Source organism: Lissotriton vulgaris, chromosome 11, assembly GCF_964263255.1.
Source record: "Lissotriton vulgaris chromosome 11, aLisVul1.2, whole genome shotgun sequence".
In the NCBI taxonomy this organism is placed as follows: Eukaryota; Metazoa; Chordata; class Amphibia; order Caudata; family Salamandridae; genus Lissotriton; species Lissotriton vulgaris.
Window position 1 is genome coordinate 733,879,119 of NC_141699.1, and position 19,417 is coordinate 733,898,535.

General features: G+C 51.5%; 1 protein-coding gene across 1 annotated transcript in view; it reads right to left on the minus strand.

The window, feature by feature from the left end:
• GIGYF2 (GRB10 interacting GYF protein 2) overlaps positions 1 to 19,417 on the minus strand; it is a 1,722,773-nt gene that overhangs the window by 882,006 nt on the left and 821,350 nt on the right. Inside the window, exon 11 of the mRNA XM_086942529.1 lies at positions 15,006 to 15,198. Within this exon, the coding sequence (XP_086798655.1) occupies positions 15,006 to 15,198 (193 nt within the window). The remainder of the gene's footprint in view (positions 1 to 15,005; positions 15,199 to 19,417) is intronic.

A 19,417-nucleotide genomic window follows, 5' to 3' on the forward strand; every position in this document is an offset into this window, starting at 1 on the left:
GTGAGTTTAGTCCGGACCCCCTCTGGACATTGTGGCAGCACGTCCGCGACCGTGTCCCACAGAAAGTGGGTGTAACGGCCCAAGAGACACGCGGTGTTGGCTGACCGCAACCCCAAACTAATTGAGGAGAACATCTTTTTACCATACTGTTCGTACCTCTTGGATTGCCAATCGGGGGGAGCCAACGGGAATGCGGTCTGGGAGTTGGAGGCGTGGATGACCAGGCTCTCGGGGGTGGAGTGGGTGGACAGGAAGCAAGGGTCGCCTGGAGCCGGGCGGTGGCGCCTGGCCATATTCTTATCTACAGGCGAACCTGTAGCGGGCTTGGACCAAGTGCCCAGAAGAACATCCAACAAGGCCTCATTAAACTGCAGCAGAGGCTCAGCTGAGCTTGCCTGCGGTTTAGGGACCTCCGTAAGGAGGTTAGTCCTCATGGCTGCAACGGGGAGCTCGAGGCCCAAGGCCTTGGCAGCCCGCGTCAGCACCACACTATAGGCAGCCCCCTCCTCTGTAGCCACGGTAGGAGGGGAGACCAAACCAGTGTCGGGCGAAGTGTCCAGACCACTGGCATCCCCAAGCTCGCCTGCACAGTCCTGAGAAGACTTGTACTCACGTGCCAGAGGGTCCTCGGACCCCTCCCAATCCTCCTAGTCACCCATCACCTGGTACTCGGGTGTAAAGGATGGGTCCGGGTGATAGAAATAAAAATCTCCAAGCAGCGCAGCTCCGACGTCGGACCCGAATCGAGGGTGGGATCGGGGACGGCGTCGTCCTGGGACGGCGCCTGAGGCGACACCCTAGGGGGCCGACGCCGGCGAGGTAATAAGGTCGACTGGAGACGACCGGGATCCAGCGGGACCCTGCGGCGTCAGAACCAAAGTCGGTGCCGAAGCACCCGACGGCGCCGGGGCCGAAGCACCTGGCCCGCGTGGGGACCAAGTCGGGGCTGCTTGGCCCGAAGGCGCCGCGGAACCCGACGGAGGAGTGAGTGACCTCATGGCCGTGATGAATGCCTCGATCTCCTCCTGCGTCGCGTTCTGCCCAGGGACAGGCGGGTATGGAGCAGGCCGCAACAACTGCGGCTCCGGCGGAGCCGCGGGGGCGGTGTCACCCGAACCCCCGGCCGCATCGCGCGAGCGTCTGGGGGAGTCAGAAGAGCCATGACGCCTCTTCGACTTCTTGTGCCTCTTACCCGAGGACTTTGAGCCCAAAGACTGGTGACTGCTGCCGGAGCTATAGTGACTCCGACCCCGCGACCAGTCCCTCGACCTACTCATGGACCGGGACCTCGAGTGGCGCGGGCCGACTGCCGGAGCTCGAGTCGCTTGCGGGACCGCTCCCGTCTAGCTTTGGACGTCAGGGCCCGGCAGACGGAGCAGGACTTGTCGTTGTGGTCGGGGCCCAGACAGTGAAGGCACGGCGATGGGGGTTGGTAACCGACATCAGTCGGTTGCAGTCGATACAGGGTTTAAACCCAGGCATCCCTTCCGGCACCGTCTAGTCGATAGACTTCGAGAAAAAGATCAAAAAGGATCGAAAAAGTTAGTGAAAAATTGACTAAGGGTACTACTTTTTCAGGATCTGCGCTTGCTGGCGTGGAAAAAAGAAGAACTGACGTCAGCGCGCGAGGGCGGCGTCTAAGTACTCCAACGACATCACGGCGCCAACGCCGACGGACGCGGAGCCGCAGACGACGCCTACCAACGCGCAAGGGTACTGCTTCACAAAAGTTTCCGGATCCAGTCTTACACCTGGGGATATTCTACAGTAAGGAATCTAATACTAACCTGTTTCTTTCATAGGAAAAGTGTCCGGGTGGAATCAAGGGTGGATCGGTGAAGAGAAGAACCTGAAAGCAGAGGGGACAGAGTCTGGGTCACTAGCCAGTGACCAGAAAGGAACCAGGCGATGTCTGGTGCTTGAAGGTGAGTTTGTCTCTTCAGCCACTAGGTTTAGGAGGCATCGACTATGACCAGGCGCTGGATTCGAGCTGTCCCAGGATGGATCTAGATGACTGCGGTGTCAGTATCCGGATTGGACCCAACAAGCCTTGGCAACCGCAACCCACGCAGGATGTCGAGAATGGCTCTGTTGCAGACCAGCAAAGGTCTGTGGCGCTTCTTCTTTTCAGGGAAGCTAGAGCAAGTCTGGAGCAACCAGGAAAGCAAAGTAAATTCAAGATGGCATCTTCAGGGGGCCCACTAGCCAACGGGCAAGGAACCGGGAAGACGTGTTGAGCTCAAATGCAAAGGCGGGGCCCATGGGACACTCGCGGAGTGTGGGAGCCTGGGCTTCGGTGCAAATGGTGCTCGGGCTGGGGCTTCTCGTACCCCAATACACAACTTACTGAGGCTTCAGGAAAGGAGTGCAGGTAGCAAAATGCAGGATGTCCAAGATGTCCGGTCTCACGTCTCTCGTGTTAGCCACGGGTCTCAGCTTTGCTGTGGATGTGGATCGGGGTCAAAGAAGTCTGGAAGTCCAGTTCTTGAGTCGCAGAGTCTTCGGGTTCCGACGGGAGCCTTGAAACTGCAGACCGGCAAAGTTGCTGTTGGTGACTGTTTGCACAGGGTGGTCACTCTTTGACCACAAGCGAGATGTCTTCCAGTCAGAATGGAAGGTCGAAGGTCAAAGATATGTCTTTCAAAAATTCGTCCAGGATAATCTGAAGTCCTAGGGACTGGGTTCCTATACTTGTACTAATTTTAGGGGTTGGACTATCTTTAAGGTCCCTCCTATAGGTGGACCTGAGAAGGGGGTGGTTACACCCCTTTCCCTTTGTCCAGTTTCGCGCCAGAGCTGGGGCTGTGTGCCACAGCAACCGGTTTGAACTGGGCTATGCATGGAGCACCTCGTGTGCCCCAGGCAGTGTCTAGAAGCATTCACTGAATGCAGCCCTCCCTGCCCAAATACACAAAACCCCTGTCTGGGGAGGTGCCAGCACCTCCCTGGACAGGAAACCTATTGTCCAGGCCTCCCCTGCCGGAGTTTCGTCCAGCAACAGGAGGTCAGACTAGAGTCTGTGGCAGCAGCATCCATTTTGTGATGCTGATGCTCTGTTTAACTTTAACCGGGTAAAGCAGTAACTACATGTCTTCTCCCTCTAGAAGGGTGGAATGCTACCCCGCCACCAGGACTGGCGGAGGGTAGTATTCCAATGTGTTTGACACTTTACACGACATGTTTTGACAAAGTTAAACCAAAGTTAGCATTAACCACGAGGATTATAATGCACTTAAGAGTATATGGTATGGCTATATCATAGAACAGCTATAAGGAGATGGTTCCAAAAGCTGCAGAGGGGCTCAGCTTATGCTAGGGCACCCTCTCACATAAAACCAAGCACTCTGCCTCCAGGATTGTCGAGGCCTACCATAGGAGTGGTAGATCGATAGATCGATAGATCGATCGATAGATACTATATCTAAGTAAGGGGAGATTAAACCACCTTACCCAGGCTGTGTGAACAGACCTGTTGTGTCAGTTTGGAAGGCAAACCAGGGGTGGCATAATACATGCTGCTGGATCCCTGGTAGGCCTGGGATGCACCTATGCCCTGGGTACCTATGATACACTATACAGGGGCTCACAAGGGTGACCCAGTAACCAATCTGGTATGTAGCTAAAGTACATGGAGTCCATTTTTATAGAGAAAGCAGATAGACTGGGGCTCTGAATAGCAGGGTCCCAGGCCAACTAAGTCAAACCAGCAAAACACCAGAAAAAAAGTGGGGGTAACCATATAGTCAGATTCCACCTTCCTACACCTGTCCCCACCCTGTGCACACTCATGCCCCGGTGTCTCTGCCCCTTTCCCTTCGTGGCCCAGTATCTCTGCCTCAGAATTAGTGTCCGCCCCCTCAGCCTCAGTGCCCACTGCCCATGTGTCAATGCACCTGTATATGCATCCACTACACTGCCCCATAAGCATGCCACCAGTGCGCATGCCGCCTGCTTCAGCGCCTCTGCCCTGACCCTAAACACTAGAGCATATAATCCATGCGCATGCATGTCCCACGGGATGTGTGTACCACTGGCTGCGGGGACGCTTACTCTATGCCCTCTTGCCCTCAATAAACGTCCCTACTCGCTACTTATGCAACTCTAACCTTACTGCCTAGGTTCTTCTACATTATTGCCCTAGTCACCGGCCCTAGTAATTGCTCCCTCATACCTCCAGTGGCCCAGCCCTTCTTGCTCCGGTGGTTCGGCCCTATTACGCATAATCACCAACCCTAATGCTCCCTCGTCCCTCCACTAACTCTGCTCTTCTCGCATCTGTGATTCTACCCCCTACCTCCAATAACCACACCTAGTAAGTATGCCCTCGTAACTCCAGGGATACTGCCCTTTTTGCCCCAGTGGTTCTATCCAATAACCCACAAACACCACCCTAGTAACCGATCTCTCCTACCTCCTGTCGCTCTGCTTTTCCTGCCTCAGTGATTCTGCCCCATACCCTCAATAACTGCCCCCTAGTAACCGCGCCTTCCTGACTCCAATCAAACTACCAGCATGTAGTTGTTAAATATGCAATGTACTATTTCTCTGTTATGTGTTCCGGAAGCTGCAGTATTAGTGTAGGTGGTGTGTGCAGGACTATTTTTCACTGGTAAGTAGGTATTTAATAGTCTATACAACAAATGTTTAATTGCTACTGTCCAGGAGTATGGGGGATGTTTGTCGAATTAACTGTGTACTGCTGTAACTGTTTGTGAAGGGAGCTCCTATTAGTAACATGATGAAGCCTTTGGCGTATTGACCTTAAAATTCTCTTTAATAATTAAGGACACTCCGACCCTCTATTATTACGTTGTTGTTTTTTTTGTGTGTTGTCTCTATAGCTTACATCGTCTTCACATATCTTTTGATAACCAGATACGTACTCCCATTGCTCGATCATGTGTGTATGCATTGTTAAAGTTTGAGCTATTGGCATTGCTAAATAATGCAACAACAATAGCTCAAACTTTAGTAATGCGAGACCTTTTGCATTGCAAATGCTTGTTGAGAAAGATTGACAGTCCAAAGATATAAAATGGGCCTTGTTGTTCGGAACCAGAAGTCGTGGGAATAACAGCCTATGCCTTCTTCTGAAACCGGGACCCTTCTATAGCTCCCTTGGCTAAGAGAGCTATAACCTCCTCTTGGAGCAACTTTAAATGATCCTCCGTCCGCCATTCCTGATTTGGCAGAATGAGAAGAGGCAAGGCAGAAAATAGCCCTCATAGACGATCTGCAAGACTCACTTGTCTAATGTTATGGCTCTCCAGTGGAGGAGATAAATTCTCCCACCAACGGGAGTAGTGTGGTCCTGCAGAGTCAGACTAGGAATACTTGGAGGCCGCAGCTGCTGGAGACAGTGTGGTCAACGACTTCTGGCCTCTATTCCAAACCCAGAATGCACCTCGTCCATGTCCTCGCACGGCTCGGCAGTCAGAGAGGGACAGTGGCTTGGATAGGTTTGACGTGGCTGGAAACCCCTTCCAGGGGCGAAAGGAAGACTAGCCACTGGGGTACAGAGAGGCCCAAGTATCTGGCCGTAGCTCGAGAGTCCTTGAACCTGACCAGGTCGGAGTCTGCCTTTTCCCAAAAAAGGGGGGTTCTTTCAAAGGTCATGTCCATCACATTGGCTTGGACATCGCCCAAGAAGCCAGTTGTACAAAGCCAGGTGTGGCGCCTCAAGACCACCATAGTTGAAATCGACCTGCACAGTGAATTGGTCATATCTAGGCCACAACATATGGTGAATTTTGCTGCATCTCTCCCATCCTTGACAGCTTGGGAGAGCACAGCCCGGGCCTCATCCAGTGTGAGAAGTTGGCCCGATATATGATGCTCACTAGTTCTAGTCGAAAACCAGCAAAACTCGACGCGGAAACCCGACACCCTTTGGCCCGTGGGTGAGGTAACACGAGCATTTCGGTACTTAAGGGTAGCTTGACTCTCCTAATGTCCAGTTCCATTGTCGTTTTAGTCCTAACTACATCTCGCGTGCGAGTTCACACTCTGCACACGCGTTCCGTGGGCCTCCTATTACTTACCTAAAGTTAGGGTAGCGTGGTCCCAGCGATCCTACAGCCTCTGGACAGCTCCATTCCTTCTATCGACTTTCGTATTCCACTTACTTAGTATATGGTTTGTCGTGCCCCTAGGGCACCATTGTAATTTGTGCAACTTAAACGTATTTTTCCTAAGAGATTGTCATGTGCTTAGCCCTCTGATCTCATAAAGAGTTCAGAGGTGTATGTTAGTTAATAAATATATTGTTTATTTTCATAACAACCTGTGTGGTGTCCTTTCACTTGGTATTCAAGGGGTTATATATGGTAAAACAGCTGGCTTCACATGCCAAAAGAGTTTAGCCTAAGACTGCTTTGTCCATGCTACCATTAGGATAGCTGGTCTATAAGGTTGACTTACAACCAATAACCATAAGGGTTGTTTGGACTGATACAAGGTGATCGCTAGAATTAGTGAGCATCATATATCAGGCCAACTTCTCATAGGCATGTCCATCAAGGTGTTCTCGACATCCCATGAGAAGCCAGTTGTCCTCAACCAGGCGTGTCGCCAAAGCGCCAACCTCATGGAAATCGACCTGATAAGTGAGTCGGCGGTATCCAGCCCACAATGTATGGTAAACTTCGCTGCATCTCTCCCGGCCGCAATCGCCTGGGAAAGAACTGCCTGGGCCTCCTCCCGGCAGTTGAGCGGCACCTGTACAAACGTGTCCCACAGAGAGTGGGTATGACGGCCCAAGAGGCATGCGGTGTTCACCGACCACAGCCCTAAGCTGGCAGATGAAACGAATACGCTACTTACCAGTATGCATCTGTTCTTGGCATGTAGGGCTGCTGACATTCATATCTGTGCATAGATCGCCGCCTAGTGTTGGGTCCAGATGATTGCACATTGTTGTCCTGGAAGAGTCTTCGAAGTATCATGAGATAGGTGGCTCCTCCCCTGGACTACAGTGCGCATGGGCATCGACTCCATCCTCAAATTGTTTTTAGCCATTGTGGCCAAAATGGAGTTAAACTAAGTGAATGATGACCATGCTAGAAGTATATGTGAATCCTGCAGCTGCAACAGGCGCCGGGGAGGAGGGCGGGCGATATGAATGTCAGCAGCCCTACATGTCAAGAACAGATGCATACTGGTAAGTAGCATATTCGGTTCGAGGCATGTGGGCTGCTGAATTCATATCTGTGCATAGAATACATAGCAGTCCCCCCATTAACGGCGGCCGCCCGTGCCAGCTGCAGCAGTTTGGAAAAGTGTTTTTAGAACAGCCTGCCCTACACCTGCCTGCTGTTTGGAGTGCACATCAACACAGTAATGCTTTGTTAATGTGTGTGTGGTAGACCATGTGGCTGCTCTACATATGTCTTCCAAAGGAATATTTCCAAGGAATGCCATGGAGGCCCCCAACTTCCTGGTGGAGTGGGCCCTTGGTGAAGTACGCTTGGCTTTCAGATAGCAGATCTGAATACATTTAACGATCCACCTAGCTATACCAGCCTTGGAAATGGGGTTACCTTTGTGGTGTGGCGCAAAGGCAACAAAGAGTTGTTTAGTTTTCCTAAAATCCTTGGTCCTATCGATGTAATACATCAGGGCCCTCTTGACGTCAAGGGTGTGGAGCATTCTCTCCGCCAATGACTCAGGATTTTGGAAGAAAACAGGCAATTCAATAGTTTGGTTAACATGGAATTGAGACACAACCTTAGAAAGGAATTTATGGTTAGTGCGAAGCACCACCCTGTTAGAATGAATTTGAATAAATGGCTCTTGGATAGTTTGTGCTTGTAGTTCACTAACTCGCTGCAGCGATGTAATTGCTATGAGGAAAGCCACTTTCCACGTCAAGAATTGAATCTCGCAGGAGTGCAGTGGTTCAAAGGGAGGACCCATCAGCCGGGTGAGGACCACATTGAGGTTCCACTCCGGAGCTGGTGGAGTCCGCGGAGGAATGACTTGTTTGAGTCCTTCTAGAAAGGCCTTAATGGCAGGCACTCTGAAAAGTGAGAGGTGCTGCCTGTTCTGGAGATAAGCGGCCATTGCGGATAGATGTATGCGAATGGAAGCATAGGCCAGATTACATTTGTACAGATGGAAAAGGTAACAAATGATATTTTGAATAGATGCATCTAGCGGGTTAATGTCGTGGTCTGCACAATAAATGACAAACCGCTTCCATTTCGCCGCATAGCATGCTCTTGTGGTGGCCTTCCTTGCCTCCCGGATGATGTCCATACAGTCAGAAGGCAAGTGTAGGTAGCCAAACTCTAAGACTTCAGGAGCCAGATCGCCAGGTTGAGCGGTTGCGGATCTGGATGCTGAATGTCGCCATGGCTCTGCGTAGGAAGGCTGGGTGTGAGGCGTAGCCTCTGATGCGGTACCACGGACAGTTCTAGAAACGTGGTGTACCATGGTTGGCGAGCCCACGTTGGAGCAACCAGGATGAGAGTCATCGAGTGCTGCCTGAGCTTACGTGCCACCAGCGGTATCAGAGGTCCTGGGGGAAAAGCGTACTCAAATTTGCCTGACCAGTTCATCCATAGCGCATTGCCCTGCGACTGTGGGTGTGGGAACCTGGCGGCGAAGCTTTGGCATTTTGCGATCTCCCTTGTGGCGAACAGGTCTATCTCTGGATGACCCCACCTTTGGAAGTACGGTTGGAGTACTGATGGATGTATCTCCCACTCGTGCATTTGGTGGCTGTGCCTGCTGAGCAGGTCCGCCATCTGATTGTCCTTGCCCGGGAGGTGATCTGCCATGAGGAAGATGTTCCTCTGAATGGCCCACTTCCACATGCTCTGAGCCAGATGAGACAGCTGCGGAGAGTGTGTTCCTCCCTGCTTTTGAATGTAGTACATGGCCGTCATGTTGTCCGTCCAGATCAACACGACCTTGTTCCACAGATGTACTCTGAAGGCTTGGAGTGCCATGAAGATCGCCATCAGTTCGAGAACATTGATGTGCATCTTCCGTTGCTGTTGCGTCCATAGTCCCTGCACCGTGTAATGGAGTACATGAGCTCCCCATCCCTGGAGAGAAGCGTCCGTTGTCAGGATGATCTGTGGCACAGACTCTTGGAACGGTCGTCCCATGCAAAGGTTTTGTGGATTCCACCAATGCAGAGAGTTGTATGCCCGACCGCTCACCAACACTAGGTCTTTCAACTGCCCGTGAGCCCGAGTCCACTGACGTGCTAAGCACTCCTGAAGCGGGCGCATATGTAGTCTCATGTGCGGGACTATGGAGATGCAGGAGGCCATCATGCCTATCAACTGCATGAACACTGTTGCTGGAAGCGAGTGTTGAGGTCTGAATTTTTGTATCGGCGATTGAATGCTGCTGACTCTCACTGAATTCGGCTGTGCTGTGGCCGCCAGAGTGTTTATCGTCGCACCCAGATACTGCGGTATGTGGGCGGGCTGTAGGTGGGATTTTGGGTAATTCAGTGAGAATCCCAGATCGTGCAGGAGGTGAATGGTGTGGGACATGTGGGCGGCACACTGCTGGGCTGACTTTGCCTGGATGAGCCAGTCGTCCAGATAAGGGTAGACGTGGATGTTCCATCTCCTGAGGTGTGCCGCCACTGTCGCCAGGCACTTTGTGAACACCCTGGGTGCCGTGGTGACACCTAAAGGCAAAACCTTGAACTGGTAGTGTTTGTTTTGTATGGTGAACCGGAGGTACTTTCTGTGTGAAGGGTGTAGTGGAATGTGAAAGTACGCATCCTTTAGGTCTAAAGTCGCGAGAAAATCCCCCTGACTGAGCAACGGGAGCGCTTGCTGCAGGGTCAGCATATGGAAGTGCTCCGACAGGATGTAATGGTTGAGGGGCCTGAGGTCCAGGATGGGCCTGAGGGACCCGTCCTTTTTTGGTATTAAGAAGTACAGGGAGTAGACCCCTGTGCCTCTTTCTCGCATAGGCATGAGCTCTATTGCCCCTTTTTGCAGCATAACGGTGACCTCCTGCTGCAATAAGTGCAAATGCTTGTCAGACATGGGACGGTGTCTTGGGGGCATGTTGGGTGGAGTGGACGTTAACTCCAGACAATAACCGTAGTGTACAAGTTTCCTGACCCACCTGTCTGTGGTGATAGACTTCCAGACTGGCAGGAACTGCTGGAGTCTCCCCCCGACCGGTGTTGTGTGGTCGGGGGGCAGTGACAAGGAGTCACTGTTTGTTGGTGGCAGAGGATCTGGAGCTGTTTCCACGACCTCTGCTTTTGGCGCTGTTACCACGATATCCACCTCGACTCTTGTTGGTGTATGTGGACTGAGTGTTGCCCTTGTAGTACTGCGTGGACTGGGAGAGCTGGCCTCTGGAAGCGCCTCTAGTGCTTGAGCGACGAAAAGACTCACCCCGAAACTGCTGGGATTGTAAGGCACCCATGGATTTCGCAGTTTCCATGTCCTTTTTAATTTTTTCTAGGGTGGTGTCAACCTCCGGGCCAAACAGGTGATCTGGGTTGACTGTTTGATTAAGGATGGTGGTTTGGATTGCCGGCTTAAATACAGAGATTCTCAGCCAGGCATGTCGCCGTAGCATAACACTAGTGTTTATAGCCCTGGCAGCGGTATCAGCCGCGTCCAGAGCGCACTTAATTGAAGCGTTAGAGATCAGCTTCCCTTCCTGAATCAGCATCTCAGCTGCCTCCTTGTATTCATCAGGCAGGTGCTGCAACAGGGTCTCTAGTGTGTCGTAGTGTGCCCTGTCATACCTCGCCAGAAGCGCTTGTGTATTTGAAATGCGCCAGATGTTGGCTGCCTGTGCTGCTACTCTCTTCCCCGATGCCTCAAAGACCTTGGATTCTTTGTCTGGGGAGGAGCATCTCCCGCAGTCTGAGAATTAGCCCTCTTCCGGGCATTCGAGACGACAAGGGAGTCCAGAGGCAACTGTCCTTTGATGTAGGTAGGATCAGTAGGCGCTGACTTGTATTTCTTCTCAATCCTAGGGTTTATCACCCTCGCCCTGGTAGGTTCTTTAAAGATCTCGCCAGCATGTTTTATAACACCTTTCAGCATAGGCAGAGTCTTAACAGTTCTTTCTGAGACTGAGAAGGTATCAAAAAGGAAGTCGACATCCACAGGGTCAGCATGGAGCTTGACGTTGTGATTGTTAGCTGCCCGCTCAATGAGGGCATTGAAAGCTGCAGAGTCTTCTGTAGGGGACATTTTTGCAGAAAATAGTTGAGGGTCATGTCCTGATTGAGGATCACCTGGGTCAGTACCAGCGGCCCAGGGTTCGTTGGTATCCTCAGGGTCTGTATAGACAGGATAACTGTACTCATCCTCATCATCTCCCTCTCCAGCGTCCACATCAGAGCAAGTGGGCGAAACATTATGAGTCCGTGGGGAAAGTGGTTCCACCAGGACGGGAGTGAAAGCAGAGTCCTTCTTCTTCTTAAGAGGGATCTTGTAGGACTCCATTGGGCGTTCCGGGGCGATTTTCCGCTTGTGGAGGGAAAGCCTGCCCGTTTCGGCATCGATGAAGTGTTCCTGATGCTCGTCCACTGAAGGTCATCGAGGTTGTGGGCCGGGGACCACCGCTGACTACTTCGGCGCCGAGGAGACCTTCTCGGGCACGCTGGCGACCGCCTTAGGAGCGAAAGCCTTCGGCGCCGTCTTTGGCGGCAACGTAAATGGGATGGGCGTGGACGCCTTATGCGGTTTCTCCACCGGTTTCGTAGGCAGAGGATCCTTCGGACCGACCGACGCGGTCCCGTCCATGATGCGCTGCAGGAGTCCGTTACCTTCTTGGTGAACGCGGCGGATGGGCGCGCCGGTTCAATGGAATCCCCCGAGGCCTCAGCTTGAGTCGACTCTCGGGGTGTGCTGCCCTTGGCCTTGTCCTGCTGACGTGGAGTCGCGAGAACCTTCGGGTCATCCAGCAGTTTCTTCGGGTCACCGATAGCCTTCTTTGGGTCGCCGAGGCCTTTGCCGATGTCGACCGTCTTCGGCACCGACACACTCGGCTCGACCACCTTCACTTTAGTCTTCGGTGGGCAGACTTCGTCTCGACGCCTTTGACTTGAGCCTTCGGCTCGACAGCAACCTTCGGCTTCTTCGGCGCCGAGGGCTCCGAGGCCTTGGAGCCAACCAAAGCGATGCGCACTTTCGGTTTCGAGGACGGCACCTGCGCAGTGTCGTGAGTCGAGACCGTACGTTTCACTTTCGGTTTCGTTTTGCCAGGGTGTGGCTCAACAGCAATGTCCGTGGCCGAGCCCGAAGGCGGGGCCGTAGAACCCATGGTAAGATCTTGGTTAAGCCCAGAAGGCGATCCCTCGACCTGAGCCTTATGAATTGGCACGGCCCTAGAGTCAGTTTGAGGAAGCTTCTCGTCCGAGCTATCCTCCATGGCCCCGAGGGCTCCGTCGTCGTCCCCTACCTCGTCGACAACTTCTTTGGCATCGAACATCTCTGCATCCGCATCCGCGTCATAGTCGACGTCCGACGCGGGGTTCGACTCAGTAATGTCCTGGATAGATTCGTCCTCGACATCCCCGCATCGAAGATGTCCACAGGCGCCGGTGCAGCATGCTGGGCCTCCTGGCGCGCAGCTCGTCGAAGCTTAAGCGTCTTCTTGGACCTGAAGCGTGAACAAGCCATACACTTGGCTTCATCGTGGTCCGGCAACAGACACTTGTTGCACACCGGGTGGACGTCGATGTGGGGATACTTTGTATTGCAGACAGGACATCTCTTGAATGGACTTCGGTCCATGATGGACGGTCGATAGGTCTGGAGCGTCGACTGGGCCTTCCACTCTGAGAGCACGCGGGTGTATAGAATCCGGCTCGGAACAGAGCTGGAAGAAACTAAGACCGAACGCAAGACTATACAGATGTATTAGACTAAAGACCTTTTGGTCTCAAGAAAGTTTTCTATCGATACCGACAAGAGGGAATTCAAAGACATCCGAACCCAATGGCGGAAAAAAACAATCTGAGGATGGAGTCGCTGCCCTTGCGCACTGTAGTCCAGGGGAGGAGCCACCTATCTTGTGATACTTCGAAGACTCTTACAGGACAACAATGTGCAATCATCCGGACCAAACACTAGGCGGCGATCTATGCACAGATATGAATTCAGCAGCCCACATGCCTCAAACACAGCTTTTAGCCAAGCAGATCTAGATTCTTGGATTACCTATCCGGAGGTGCGGTAGGGAACGCGCTCTGGAAAGCTGAGGCTTGGACAACCAAGCTCTCAGGGGTGGGGTGTTGGGTAAGGAAGATGAGGTCGATGGTGTCGAGCCACGTTCCTATCCTCAGGAGCCCCTGTGCCGGGCCTGGACCAGGTGCCCAAAAGAACATCTGTCAGTGCTTCATTAAAAGGCAGCAAGGGCTCCGAAGAGGTAGCCTCAGGTTGGAGCACTTCTTTCAGGAGGTTAGTCCTGACGGCCACCATAGGGAGTTCGAGGTGGAGAGCCTCAGCTGCCCTACGCAACACAACTGCGTAACTGGCTCCCTCCTCCATAGCCACGGTAGGATAAGCCAGCATGCCAGGGTGAGGTGAGGTGTCAAGACCACTGGCCTCCCCCAAATCCTCTGCTCAGTCCGCATCATAAGCACAGTCATGTGCTAGAGGGTCCTCAGACCCCTCCAAGTCCTCCACTTCTGCCGAAGTCTGTGGAACAGGCTCAAAATAAGGAGGACAAACATAGGGCACAAAAGGCCCCATCGGAGTCTGTATCGGCGTCAGGGCTGAACCTCGGGACTACGTCAACCCGAGGAGCGGGAGAAGTCAGAAGTGGTGGAGGTGCGCCGGTGGAGGTGTCACAAAGTCAACCGGCATCAATCGGGGTCCGATCACTGATCCCTGGGTGGCTTGGGGCATCGGGGCCAGAGCCGCCGGAGATGGTAAAGCAGGACACCCAGTCAGGCCCGCTGGGCCTGAAGGCCCAAAGAGTCAGGCCATGGCAGCAAGAAACGATTGCACCTGAGCAAGCGTCGCTCCCGCACCTGGAAAGAGGGAGTAGAATGGAGGCGACATCTCAGGCTCCGCCGGAGCCGCGGGGGTGGCACCGCCCGCACCCTCAGCCACGTCGTGCAATGGGAAGTGTAAGAGCGATGATGCTTCTTCAACTTCTTCTTGGAATGCTTCGACTTACCTGACCCAGAGTGCGAAGACTTAAATCCAGAAGAATGGTGAAAGCGACTCAGCGACCGGTCCCTCGACCTCCCACGGGACCGGGACCTCGAGCGGCACGGAGCAGACTGCCGGACTTCAAGCAACTTTCGGGACCACTCCCGCAAAGTCTTCGGCGCCATGGCCCGGCAGTCAGGGTACGATATGGTGGGGGTCTGTCACTGCCATCTTGCGATGACAGTCCCCACAGTACTTGAAACCGGGCATCCCTACGACACCAGGAGTCTATCTACTCGAAAAGATGAGGTAAAAGGCCTTGAAAAACTCTCAAAAATTGACTGGGGGTACTACCTCTTCCCGGATCTGCGCTTGCTGGCACAGAAAAAGAAAGAACCGCATGGGCATGTCTAAATAGCTCCAGCGACATCATACAGGCGCCAACGACGCACGCGGAGCCTGCACGACGATGCCTACTGACGTGCAGGGGTACGGCTGACGAAAAACTTTGCGGATCCAGTCTGACACGTGGGGGTAATTCTACGGTAAGGAATCTATCACTACATGTTTATTTCAGATATGCACCGCAACGTCACAACCGATGCTGATGACATCACATGAAGCTGAATGGAACCACCCGACGTCATGCACAAGGGGTATTACTCAGCAAAAGTTTCCAGATCCAGCCTGACGCCTGGGAAATTCAAAGGTATGGAATCCGCAGCTAGAAGTCTCATCAGATATATAAATATTGAACATGTACAATTAAGTGTCTCAGATAAACTACCATAACTATATGATCCATTTCCATGGGGACTGCTAACAGTTTTGTCTTTGCATCTCTGCTTAGTGAGCTTATTCCTCCATGCCTGCAATGTAATGATTCTTCATTCGAAAGTTTACCTTCATTTAGCCTTGCTGTCCCTTCTTTATCTATAGGCAGTCTTTCAATGCTCTCAATCTCCTTCTGGTTGGTCTTGTCTGGTTCTTTGGCTTCTTCGCTATGGCTTCCTTCGGAATCAGAGCGCTCTTCTCTATCCTCTGAGGGCCGGAAATCCAGTTCTTGCTCCTCAGGAATTGGTTCCTTCTGAACTTTCTAAGAAAGAGGAATAGCCTATTAATATCAGGTTACACTTGCAAACTGAAAGGAAGGAGATCTCCAAACAGTAAACACAATGGAAACTGCAGTTGGGGGGAAAGCAGGGAAGCTCAAGTATTAGACCCATTAATGGCATGCAATCAATGAAGGAGTTGGAAAAGACTTTGACAAGCTAGTTAACATATATCTTATTCATGGAACTTTATGTCGAATTGCTAGCTAATTACTTGGTCCTTGCCTAGTCTGCTTTTATCTTGTCCATCCAGTTAAATATTGTGCCTTGTGATTTAAACTTCACCATGTGACCATGTGTCTCTATGCATCCATTGCATGACTGGTTGTGCACCTCCCACTGGTGCTGATTCTGTACTTGCCATCCCTTCCTTTCTATGCATATTTTGCTGAGTCCAAAGCAATGAGTTGAGAACCAACTCTTACTCCATCTATTCCACACCTTTACCATGTGTTTGCTTCGTCCCTTCATTTATCAAGTTTCTTACCTTCACCTCAGTATCATTCCCTCAAAGCACAGTTCCTCTTCGATGTGAACTGTGTTGCTCAGTGGATAGTTGCATCAACCTTCTCCAGGGTGCATAGTGGTCTCTTGTTCTATAGTCCCCAAAATCTGTGCTTTCTTTCTTTCATTTTATGGCACATACATGGATCCTTTCCCTGCAATCCCTGCTGCTTTCCCACCTGCCACAAGTTCTGTGTATCTGGTTTGGGCCTCATCATATGTTCACAAACAGAAAAGGTACCATGTTTTATCCTGGTACTTTTCCCATCTCATGTTGCAGCATAAGTATTCTGCCTACCATAATCTGATAGTTCACAAAATTACATTAGTTATTTCTGATAACTTATGCACATGCTCCAACTCTTATTTACTTTGCTCAAATTCAAGTTCAAATTCGGTCATTTATAGAGCGCACTACTCACCCAGAGGGTCTCAAGGCGCTGGGGAAGGGGTTCATTATTTGTCGAATAGCCAGGTTTTAAGTTCTTTTCTGAAGGAGATGTGGTTTTGAGTAAGGCGGAGGTGAGTGGGGAGTGAGTTCCAGGTCTTGGCAGCCAGGAAGGAGAAGGATCTGCCACCCATGGTGGATTTTTGGATGCGCGGGATTGCGGCGAGGGCTTGGTTGGACGATCTTAGTTGGCGGGTGGGTGTGTAGAAGGACAGTCGAGTGTTGAGGCATTCGGGTCCTAGATTGTAGATGGCCTTGTGTGCGTGGGTGAGCAGACGGAACGTAATTCTCTTGTTGACGGGAAGCCAGTGGAGGTCTCTTAGGTGTCCGGTGATGTGATCATGGCGAGGGATGTCCAATATGAGTCTCGCTGATGCGTTTTGGATGCGTTGGAGTTTTTTCTGTAATTTTGCTGTGATTCCGGCGTATAGTGTGTTGCCATAATCCAGTCGACTCGTGACCAGTGCGTGGGTTACAGTCTTTCTTGTCACAAAGGGGATCCAGCTGAAGATCTTTTTGAGAATGCGAAGTACGTTGAAGCAGGAGGATGAGACTGCGTTGACTTGTCTGGACATCGAAAGAGTGGAGTCTAGGATGAAGCCAAGGTTACGTGCGTGGTCTGTGGGTGTGGGTGCTGAGCCCAGAGCGGAAGGCCACCAAGTGTCATCCCAGGCAGAGGGGGAAGATCCTAGGATGAGCACCTCCGTTTTGTCTGAGTTGAGTTTTAGGCGGCTATCTTTCATCCATTCGGCTACTCCTTTCATGCCTTCGTGAAGATTGGTTTTGGCGGTGTTGGGGTCTTTGGTGAGGGAGAGTATTAACTGGGTGTCGTCGGCGTAGGAGATGATGTTGAGGTTGTGTTGGCACGCGATGGATGCGAGTGGACTCATGTAAACGTTGAAGAGGGTGGGACTGAGTGATGATCCTTGTGGTACTCCGCAGATGACTATAGTGGCTTCTGAGTTGAATGGGGGAAGTCGGACTCTGAGTTCTCCCGGTGAGGAATGAGATGATCCAGTCCAAGGCTTTTCCTCGTATGCCGATGTTGCTGAGGGGTTGTATCAGGGTGCTGTGGCAGACTGTGTCGAAAGCGGCGGAAAGGTCGAGTAGAATGAGGGCCGCTGTTTCTCCGTTATCCAGTAGTGTTCTGATGTCGTCTGTTGCTGCAATGAGGGCAGTTTCAGTGCTGTGTTTGGCTCGAAATCCGGATTGAGAGGGATCGAGGGATTTGTTGGATTCGAGGAAGGCGGCGAGCTGGCTGTTGACGGCTTTCTCAAGGACTCAAAGGCTGCGTCATCAATTCGCCTGTATGCCTCCCTGCTGTCCTAACATTCCCTCCTCTCTGCTATCACTGTCCTTTTCACTTCCCTTTTCCTATAGTATTGCTGCTGCATGTATCATGTCTAGTCAGTCACCCTCATGAATCATTTAAGGCTTAATACCATATTCCATATTTTCCTAGCAGCCCAGTACCTATTTAACATACGATACCTTAACTTTAGAACTAGTTTCTGCTTTCCCACAAAACCATTAGCTCTGACTGAATATTTCCAAAGTCCTTCTTTTCAACAGAGAAGTGATAAGTGCCTAAAGCCAGTGACTTTCTCAAGAATTTAAATTCATGCATTCGCCTCAGACCACTTGTCCAGTACATTCCCCTGGGACCATCTGTTCATCCAAATTACCATCATCCTCTTATCTCAATAGAATGCAGAGCACAATGACTAAGACTTTTTTATTGAGTTATTTATAATTGTCACAAAAGAAATAGTACAGTGAAGGTCCATGTGCTTACATAGTGGCTAACACGTAATACAACATCATCTGTCTTGTTCCAGTTGGGAAATCACTTGGCATTTTATTATAAACCATTACTATGCATGTGGTAAGATTTTTGCGAGAAGTTGGCCTGATATGTAGTGCTCACTATTCTAGTGATCACTGTGTATCATTCCAAACGACCCTTATTGATGATTGGTTGTTAAGTCAACCTTTAGACCAGCTATCCTAGTAGCATGGACAAGAGCAGTCTTTAGGCTAAACTCTAGAGGGCGTGTTAAGCCAGCTGTTATACCATCACATATACCAAGTGAAAGGACACCACACAAGTTGTTATGAAAATAAAAGTATATTTATTTAGAACACAACAGCCCTGAACTCTTTATGAGGACAGGGCGCTAAGCACAATACAAAGCCCTTAAAGACATTCTGAAAGTCGCACAATTTACGCAAATGCCCGAGGGGCACGGAAAACCATATACTACAAAAGTGGAATGCAAAATTACTAGCAGGTAAGTACTACTCTAATAGACTTTAGGATCGCTAATACTGGACTCCTGAACCTTCAGAATATTAGCAGGAGGCCTAGGGAGATCGGTGCAGAGTGTACACTCTCACGCGGGACAGTCTATGGATGCTAGATTTCGTAAAGTTAGTGTTATCGGACGAATCCGACTAGGTAGAGCTGAAACGAAAAAGGATCTGGACCTTTGGATAGTTAAGCTATGCTGGAGCACCGAAATGCTCAGGTTACCTAGCCCAGGGGCTGCGGCTGCATAGGTCTGGAAAGACGTCGGGAATCCTCGTTGCAGTCTATGGAGCCTGAAAGAAGAAGTTGCTGGCAGGCGACCAGTGATGAAGTTCGATGTGACCCAAGCCTGGATCGGTGAAGATGGATACCTGTAAGCAGAGGGGACCAAGTTCTGAATCACTAGCCAGTGATTAGATGGGCACCCGGATGGCACCGGACGAAGTCACCTCGACCAGGTGAGTGGGCGACGCTAGGCTCTGCAGTCTCTCGGACCAGGAGGCGTTGTCGGCGACCAGGATGGAGGTGCGAGCTGTCCCGCGAAGGTATCTGCTGTCGACGTCGCTGGACCCAGGATTGGGGCAACAAGTCTTGGCAAATGCAAGCCCACGCGGTGGACTCAAAATGGTGTCTGGAGTGGACCAGGAGGGTCAGGAGTGCTCCTCTGTTGGAGGGGAGCAAGGGCCAGTCTGGAGCAACCAGACCAGCAGTGTTGTCGTTGTGGTGCGTCGTCAGGAGGGCCACAAGCCAGCAGGCAAGTAGCCGGACAACGCGGTGAGCAGCAAAGAGCAGAAGGGCCCCACGCAGATCTTGTGGATGCTGGGGGGCTGGACTTCGGTGCTGGAGCTGCTCAGGGTTAGGGCTTCTCAAACCCCAAAGCACTCACTCGAGGATCCCTCGGCGGTCGTGCTGGATAAGAGTCGTGCAGTTCTGAAGATGGCCG